At 52.3% G+C, this 9,272-nt stretch overlaps 1 protein-coding gene across 1 annotated transcript in view; it reads right to left on the bottom strand.

The window, feature by feature from the left end:
• Window positions 1-9,272, bottom strand: part of HTT (huntingtin) — a 131,105-nt gene that overhangs the window by 65,004 nt on the left and 56,829 nt on the right. Inside the window, exons 23-27 of the mRNA XM_077750593.1 lie at window positions 8,052-8,172; window positions 6,316-6,392; window positions 4,416-4,567; window positions 3,206-3,408; window positions 462-588 (exon numbers count right to left, since the gene is read on the bottom strand). Of these exons, the coding sequence (XP_077606719.1) occupies window positions 462-588; window positions 3,206-3,408; window positions 4,416-4,567; window positions 6,316-6,392; window positions 8,052-8,172 (680 nt within the window). The remainder of the gene's footprint in view (window positions 1-461; window positions 589-3,205; window positions 3,409-4,415; window positions 4,568-6,315; window positions 6,393-8,051; window positions 8,173-9,272) is intronic.

The raw sequence follows: 9,272 nt of genomic DNA, 5'->3' as shown, positions 1-9,272 counted from the left end.
GCCTCCGCCATCTGAGCTTTCAGGTCCGCCCGTTCACACGACTGACCCCAGTGTCCAAACGTAAACCTGCCACTTCCCACTGGCGAGGGCCTCCCGTATCAGAACCACCGCTTCATCCGCTAGCTCTGCTCCCAGCCGTCTACACCGCCTCCCTGACAGAAACCCGGGTCTCTTCTACCCTCTTCTGCGGGGAAAAGTAGGGTGGGGAGGACCGCAGGCAGGGCCCCTTGCTAGGGGCCAGATGCCCGCAGACCTTGGCGGCCACATACTGGCAAGGGACACTGAGAGGCGCTCAAGACCGGAACGCGCAGTCTGCACAGTTGGGGATTAATAGTTACTACCTGAACCCACACTGGGAAACTCTCTGGCTCCAAGTTATCACGTTCACTGCGGCACGAACGGAAGCCTAAGTCCCCGCTTTCGATGACACACGGCGTCCCCCGTCCGTTATCACTTCCTACCTGGACTGGCTTCACTGCCCTTCTTGGGGCTCAAGGGCGCAGAGGCCTGCTCTCCTGGCTCTTTCTCCTTCCCCTTCCGGCGGATTGGACTTAGAGAAGGAGGGTTTGTGAGGGACGGCAAGGCTGCCTGCAACAAGAAGCAGAGTCTGTGAAGGAAGCGGAACCGGCGTACCAACGGAAAGTCGCGGACGTGGCTTCCTGCTCCTGGAGCAGAGCAACCCGGGCAACCTCGCTGTTCTCGGAACCCTCATTCACAGAGCTCACACACGGTATGTGCGCCAGCCTCGCCAGCCCACACAACCATCACACGCGGCCGGGGCTGACCCAGAACCTCCCCACAGGTGCGCCGTGGAGGGTCAAGGCCATCAGGGGGTCAGGCGGGGCCCACCCCTCACCCCCAGCGGCAGCCAGGGCGCTCTGTGGGAGCCAGGGCAGGAAAAGGGGTCCGAAGCAATGTTTTAGACCCCAGTTTTCAAATGATGAGAAGGGCTCAGAGATGAAGGAACCTATCCAATGTCAAGGCTAACGAGCTGGGAGTCCAGGGCAGAGCACAGAACTGTAGGAGGCACGAAGTAGACGCTGCAGGGGCCGCGGGGGCATGGGCATCGGGCCCCAGCTCCACTGCTCTCCCCACAGTCTCAGGGAAGCGGTTGGAGTGTGGCCAACAGCTTCCGTTGGGAGCGTAGACCCATGAAAGACGCCAACGGCACAGTCCCTTCCCAAGATAGGTCCGCCATGGGCGGGTCACAGAAAGAGCAAGTAGGTGGTGGCTGCCTGGAGCTGGGGGGCCCGGGAGGTTGGGGGTGACAGTTCAAGGGTACAGTGCTCCTTTCTGGATTCTACACGGGTGGTGGTGATGGCGTAAACCCACCCAGATCCTACACGGTAAGCGGTGGCTCGCACAGCACGTCAGTTACGCTGCAGTTGCAGGTGCGTTAACAGTGCTGCCTCAACAGGAAGGAGAAGAAAAGGCTGGAGCAGCACTCCAGCAGGCCAGCAGCTGGCACCAGGAGAGCGGCAGTGAACACAGAGGTGTGTGTGTGTATGTGTGCACCTATACGTGTACGTACTTGTGTGTGCACAGTACATGCATGTGTGCACGTGTGTATACGGGGTTTTACAAGATATTCAGTAAAGACCAGACTTCATGAGCGAAAACAAAGAAATATGGTGACCGCCACGTCTCCAGCTGACGAAGCACAAAGCAGGGGGAGGAGGGCAGGCACAGGCAGGGGCGAGGCTGAGCAGCTCAGATCTAGAGCGGGTCCGAGACCCGCGAGCCATCCAAGGAGACGCGACGCACGTCTCTGGACTGACGCTCCAAAGACAGACTTGGGGTGTCTGATGTTTAAATCTTGACGTAAGAGCAGACCTGACCGGCCTGAGCCGCCCCGTCCCATGCTGGAGCCACTATCTACATGTGGACATTTACATTTAAAGACAATTAAACAAAATTAGAAGTTCACATCCTCAGTTGTGCTCCGACGCCACGGGTGGCTGGTGGCTACTGTGCTGGCTGGCATTCCCACCAGTACAGAGTTGCACTGGCCGGCCAGCACTGGCCCTGGAAGTGTGGAGAGAGGCCAACCCAGGACAGGGCCTGGAGATCATCCATGGGGGGCAGAGCGGTGATGCCAGGAGAGGGCCCGGAAGCAGGTGGTTAGAGGGAAACAAGAGGCATCCCGGAGGCCAGCGGGAACGACGGTTTCAGGACCTGCGCAGAAGCACCGAGTGACGCACAGGAGAAGACAGGACCCAAGGGCGATGCCGAGTGATGCACAGAAGACAGGACCCAAGAAGCACCACGAGACCCCAGGACCCATCCTGGCAGGAAGAGCTGGTGGCCAAAAGCCGACCAGCTGCGATGGGGGAATCGACGGCCGGAGCCACGGGAGGCACTAAGGTGTTATGTGGGGACACGGGACTCTTCAGAACAGTTTGCAGTGACGAGGAGACCAAGTGGCAGTTGAAGGAGAACGTGGTGAAGTCAGAGGAGTTTTTAGAGACGGAAGTAATCTGAGACGGAGGACAAGGGAGAGTACAAGCCATCGGATAGAACTGTACGTGAACTCATCCTCCCTAAATTATACGTGAACTCATCCACCTTAAATTCACTGTGCAAAGAGTTTATCGTCTGGTGTGGAGGTGATCTGACTGAACTGCACTGCACAGAAAAGACAAACGATCTGCCCACACCCCAGGAGACAGCAGGTGAGTAGTTACCTAATCGGCCAGCGGCTTCAAGGCAGAGCTTCCTTGGCTCGTGCTGAAAGCCAAGAACAAAGCTAGCACTTCCCCTCAGAGACGACAGTAACTGATGGCAGCACTGGTGGCACCAAAAGAGCTACACATTGGATGACATATTCAGGTGTTAAATTCAGAGTCACCACATGAGCAATTTTCTCCATTTAAAGCAAAATAGAGTAAGGAAGGGACAGATGAGTCAATGACGGCATGTCTGACGCCCATGACGTCCCTGCTGAAAGGGCCGTTCAAGTCTGAAGTTACCTTTTTCTTTTTTTTTTTAATGTTTTATTTATTTCTGAGAGAAGGAGAGAGAGAGAGACAGTGTGATCAGGAGAGGGTCAGAGAGAGGGAGAGACAGAATCTGAAGCAGCTCCAGGCTCTGAGCGAGCTGTCAGCACACAGCCCGACGTGGGGCTCGAACCCACACACTGAGATCATGACCTGAGCCGAAGTCGGACGCCTAACCGACTCAGCCCCCCAGGCGCCCCTGAAGTTACCTTTATTGCCGGTCCAGGAGCCACATCGTCCAGCACGTGTGCGCAGATATTGATCACCTTCAGCAGGTGGGAGAAGAGCTGCTCCACCATGGGCACCAGGGTCCGGTCACCCAGAGCCGGCCAGACCTCCTCCTGCTTGGCGACAGCTGGGTTGGCTTCCTCCTCAGAGGTCCAAGAACTTCTCAGAGACCTGGGGGCGCTGGCTGTGATATGGCACAACGTGGGGCAAAGAACTCAGCAGGCAAGTCATTTAGAGCCATCTACTCGGAGCCTGCTGGGCGCCTCCAGCTGGTGGACTTTCCTGACCTCACCACCATCCGTACGCCCAGCCAGGACGTGCCGATCACCCCCGGCGTCCCGGACCTTTACAACCCCAATAACCCCAATTCAACTGGTGGCCGAGGCCTGCCGATCCTGCCCCCTGCGTCCCCTTCCGGAACATCAGCCCACAGCCATTATCTCGCCTCGACGGGGACATGAGCTTCGCAAATGGGTTTCCCTACCTTCCCCTCCAAGCCACACAGAAGCCGGCCGAGGACGGGACCTGCTAACGCACCAGCCCCACTGCCAGCCCCTCCACGAGGCTCTGCCATGACGTCACACGGCAAACAGAATGGTCGTCGTTGAGGAGCACTTGGCGAGGCGGCCCCGCCCGTCAAGTTCGGTGGCGCTCCTTCCTCACGTCCTCCCTACCAGTCCTCGTCCTCACCTAACATCCCTAACTACCTGCAGTCCTCACACGTCACGAAATTTTTTGTGTCTCTGTGCCTTTCTACAGGCTACGCCCTCCGTCTGTTGTTTAAGGGGAGCGATTGCAGCCACCCTGGCAGCCACTGGACTTCGCTTATGTGCGCTGTCCACTGAATCCGCATGTGACTTGTGAACAGGGCCCACACAGCGCCCTTTCTTACAGCTGCGGTGCCTGGGGCTGTGCCTGGCATGTGGTGCCCACTAAAATGAAATTAGGAACGAGTTTACCTGTAGCTGACGGGTTGGGCAGGAAAAGGGCACCTTTAAAACGGTCGGCCCAGAACAGGTGCCTGTAGCTCACACCTGTGCATGCCGCTGACATCGGGAACTGTGACGAAGGGCTGGAGCCATCCTGGTGATGGCCTCACAGCATCTCTCCTTCGCATGCGCACCACCTCATCCCTCAAAAGGAAACCTATGGCTACAGACCCGAAGCCCTGCTTCACCTCCACACCAATACCTGCGAGCAAGTTTCCGGCCAGCACCAGAGCGTCCTGGTGCGCAGAGAGGTCAAGCGGGAACCACGCGGACGACAGCAAGGTCAGGACCACCGTGGCCATGCCGACAGTGCAGCTCTTCCGAGACTCATCGGAGGCGCTCAGCGGGGGCGCCCTGCAAGCCGACATGTGCAAGGTCAAATGACAAAAGCTGTAAAGCAGTCCTGCCTTCCCCAATGAGCCAAGAAGGCATATCACCATAGGTTTTATACCAGCTCATAAAGCGACCTCCGTTTGTTAATTAGCATCCTTCCTGCACAAACGCTCAGCTCCACAAAAATCGGAGAAATGAAACCAGGTAGCAGATCTGATTAAAACTATTGAGGGGCGCTTAGTCAATTAAGCATCCGACTTCGGCTCAGGTCATGATCTCACAGTCTGTGGGTTCAGGCCCGACATCAGGCTCTGTGCTGCCTGCTCGGAGCCTGGAGCTGCTTCAGGTTCTGTGTCTCCCTCTCTCTCTGGCCCTCCCCTGCTCATACTCTGTCTCTCTCTCAAAAATAAACATAATAAACTATAAAAGGAAAAAAAATAAACAAAATCTTAAAAAAAATTTTAAAGTAAATATAAATAAATGAATAAACATAAAAAAATAAAAAACTACTGAAACTGTTTATAACTTTTTAACTTTCTTTGAATCTTGATTCAGCATATTTTACTCCAATGCCAAAGTTGCCTAGAGTCAGGTCAGGTGCTGGATCTATGACCAGAAAAGTGTAGCTGCTCAGGAACTACCTGTGGACACAGGGAAGCAGTCATTCTAGACCAGAAGATGCAATCCAACCACTCCAAGCAAATATTAGCTGGTCATACAGTGACACAGACACAAATCTGCAGATTTACTTTTCAAAAGTGATGGTCAGGGGCGCCTGGGTGGCTCAGTCAGTCAAGCCTCTGACTTCGGCTCAGTTCATGACCTCATGGTTTGTGGGTTTGAGCCCCGCATCAGGGTCTGTGTTGCAAGCTCAGAGTCTAGACCCTGTTTCAGATTCTGTATCTTTCTCTCTGGCCCTCCTCCACTCACACACTCTTTCTCTCAAAATAAATAAACATTAAAAAAAATATATTTTTTTTAAAGTGATGGTGAGCCCTGGGGCACCTGGGTGGCTCGGCTGGTTAAGCATCCGACTAAGGCTCAGGTCATGATTTCATGGCTTGTGAATTTGAGCCCCTCGTTGGACTCCGTGCTGATAGCTCAGAGCCTGGAGCCTGCTTCAGATTCTGTTTCTCCCTCTCTCTGCCCCTCCCCCACTTATGCTCTCTCTCACTCAAAAAAAAAAAAAATTACAAAAAAAAGTTTTTTAAAAAGCGCTGGTATGTCCCGAAATTTTTCTCAGTCATCGGTATACATAATAAAAGCTTACTTCTTAGTGTCACAGGAGACTCACAGGAGAAATTATTTCACAGATGCTATTAGCGCATCTACTGGAGGAAAATCATTTTTAAATGAAAACTGCTAATGTAAGTACAAGTTCCTAAGTTACACACTGTAGCTCATCATCAGTTTGAATGATAGGTCACACTTGGGTTTCAAACAAAAAAATGTTACCAAATTTCTAATACACAAGGAAGACTTTGGAGAGAAGCCAATTAGAGACATCTGGACAGCAAATGCAAATTCCCTACAAGGAACCTGCAAGTCCCACCCTGAAACCCTCCAAAGCACTGACGAGTGGGCATCTGGCACCCGCTGATGAGAACTTCAGAGAGCTCCCTCACTAGCTAACAGGGCGGAGGCCAGCCTCCTGCTGGGTATTCTTCTAAAGGTCAGACGGAGGAAAGACTCAAGAAACAAACAAGGGGATCCCAATGACGATGTTTGTATCACGTAAGCACAGACAGCGGCATGCTGAGAATACGTACCCACAATGCCAGCCTAAGCTCCAAACGCAGACTGGAAAGGCAGTGGAAAGAAGACACAAAGCCTCGCAGCATCCGAACTGAAAAAGGAAAGGACAGGAAAATCATACCCACGCACCAAACAGAATTATCAAAATGACCCTCCTTTTACCCTTTACAGAAAGTACAATCAGGGAAAACAGAACTGAGATCTGTGTCTCACGATCTGTCCTACAAGGGGACTGGCTCGTCCTTCGACGGCAGAACCGGACAAGTGAGACGCAGGCATGAAGGAGAGACCGCTCTGTGGCGCGATGAATGCCAGCAGCTGGCACAGCCCTTCTGCTCCCCGCGGCAATGGCCCCGCGCCCTCCCCACACCGTCTGCTCCTGTGCTCAAGCTCACTGATGTCCACCTCTTGACCAGGCCGCAAGGGGCACACGACAGGCTCCCTGTCTGTTTACATCCCAGGCCTAGAAGAGTGCCTGACACATGGAAGCCACAATAAATACAAATAAATGAAGCTTATGGTACTTTAAATGAATCCAGTGAAGACCAAACTACAAAGAAATCAAATGACATTTGGGTTTAAGAGGCACTATGTACTGACCAAGGCGGCCCAGTCATAACTATTGGGAATTTTCTACAACATGCAAGCATTTCTTCTGCCATATACAATAAATGATGGAGTTTCAGGGTAATCAGCAAATTAACACAACTTCGTGTAATATTCTCAATTTCTAATTAGGAAAGTTACCCTTGCTCATTTTAGAAAACTTATAAATATCTGAAAAACATAAAGAAGGAAACAAAACTCATATTCCTAAAATCCATTTTGGTCATTTTTTGCCAGTCGTTTTCCTCAGTATCTGAGAAAAGTACATGTGTGAAGACGACTTTTCCCAACGGACGGGGCTGCATGCAAGCACACGTGGCCTCTGGTCTCTCGCACCATCACAGCCCAGATGCCGCCTCTCGACAGCCTGGAAACCTCTCCAAGCTCTGCGGTAACAGGTGTGTGATGAGAGCACTGCTGCACAGTCTTCTGCCATAATCAGTGGCTGTCACTCCCGCATTCGGATGCAATGGCTCTTTCCCAGGGCAGCGCCGTAAACCATGACACGGGGACTTTCGCACGGAAGCCTTTGCTGGCGTCTCTGGTTCTTCCCCGCGCGTCCGGCACACACTCACGGAGTCGGTTAGATCAGAGGCATTTGGAACTTCTGACACATTACCACCCCGTATTATGGCGGTGTTTATTATTCTCACGTCTCCCTACACTGGCTGAATTCTTTTACAACCAGCACGTGTTGCTTTAATCAGAAATAAAACAGGGGCGCCTGGGTGGCTTAGTCGGTTAAGCGTCCGACTTTCACTTAGGTCATGATCTCGCGGTTCGTGGGTTCGAGCCCCGCGTCGGGCTCTGTGCTAACTGCCAGCTCAGAGCCTAGAGGCTATTTCAGAGTCTGTATCTCCCTCTCTCTCTGACCCTCCCCTGCTCACGCTCTCTCTCTCTCTCCTAGTAATAAATAAAAATATTAAAAAAGAAAGAAAGAAAGAAAGAAAGAAAGAAAGAAAGAAAGAAAACAGCTGTTCGCATGCCACTCCAATAAACCCAGACTCTGTTCCGGGGAACCCCAGTCCTTGGGATTAAGCCCCACATAGAGGAACTCTAATGCAAGCACCTCCCCTCACCATTAAGAACCGACTGCACAAGCCACCCAGTATCACTTTCGAGAACACCAAACCAGGAGACTTACTGTGAGCGCTCGCGTGGTCGACGTGACCAGCTCGTGGGAAACTGCCGCGATGACTCTCGAGAGGTTATTTTCCACAGTGACATCTGTCATGCTCGGCAGTAGGTTATAGCCTCTGTATATTCTAATAAGAAAAACACAGAAACACAGAGACTTCAAATCTACTACTAAAGCTTATGGTAGTTTCAAAATGCAAACGGCATTTCAAAGTTCAAGATTAATGCCTCTAGGAAGTTACAGCAGTCCTGACTGTGAGGTGAACGAGAGGCTGGACACGCACCCGGTCCCTACAGTCCCTACCGTCCCACGGCCGTCCCAGTGCGGCGCTCCCCCTCCCCCGGCCACAGCCTCGCCTGCAATCTCCCTCCCCGCCGAAAGCGGGTTTTTTAAAACTCCGAAGGTGGAAGAAATCCTTCTGGTAGCTACACTGATTCCAAAAGAGGAAAGAGCTCTCCCAGTGCAGGAGCACCGCGGACTCTCCGTCAGGCGGGGCCCTCGCGGGATTAGTGCTGGGTTCACTTCTGAATCCCCCGGGGTCCTCAGGACCCAGAAACCAATCTCAGGAGAATAATTCTTTTCTCCTCTCTCATAAATGCCCCGACAGCAGGCGGTGAAGGCACGGGAGGCCACCGTGGCCAACTCGCTGGGGCCGGTGAGGGGGGGATTCAGGGCCGCAGCCCGTGACCGGTGCCTGGGCAGTGTCACACTCCTCTCTGCTGGCACTGAAATCGTAACTTTCTGAAATGACCCACTGAAACGGCAGGTTACCTGAGGCTTGTTCAGCCCCTGATGACCAGATACTCTCATGCGGCTTTTGCTTCTCTTAACGGAATATTTACCCTGAATAAACAGTCTCCTTCTCAGAGAGAAGAAAAACATCACTTCTTAGGTTTAAAAAAAAAAATAGGTTATTCTCTGAGAAAATTATTTTCCTGTGTTTTTCTAAAGCAATCTTTACATGGGAGGAGAAAGTATTTATTTAGGAATAAATTCAAAACCTGACAAGCTGAGTCCCAAAAGCATCAAGTGAACTTCTCTGCTTCGACGCCACTTTGTCCAAGCTTGTTAAGAACTACCACTAACAGGAAGGAGAGTCACAAACAAGACTCACGTTTAAAATAATATTTATAACAGTTAAAACGACCTGACAGTCTCCTGTCACCACTTCTGCAGGCTTCTCTGCAAACTTGATCTCTGAGGAACCCTTCCTTCCTGAGGGCAGTT

Source organism: Crocuta crocuta, unplaced genomic scaffold (assembly GCF_008692635.1).
Source record: "Crocuta crocuta isolate KB4526 unplaced genomic scaffold, BGI_CrCroc_1.0 scaffold179, whole genome shotgun sequence".
NCBI lineage: Eukaryota > Metazoa > Chordata > Mammalia > Carnivora > Hyaenidae > Crocuta > Crocuta crocuta.
The sequence above is the reverse complement of the archived record's forward strand: the minus strand, read 5'-3'. Positions and strand labels throughout refer to the sequence as shown.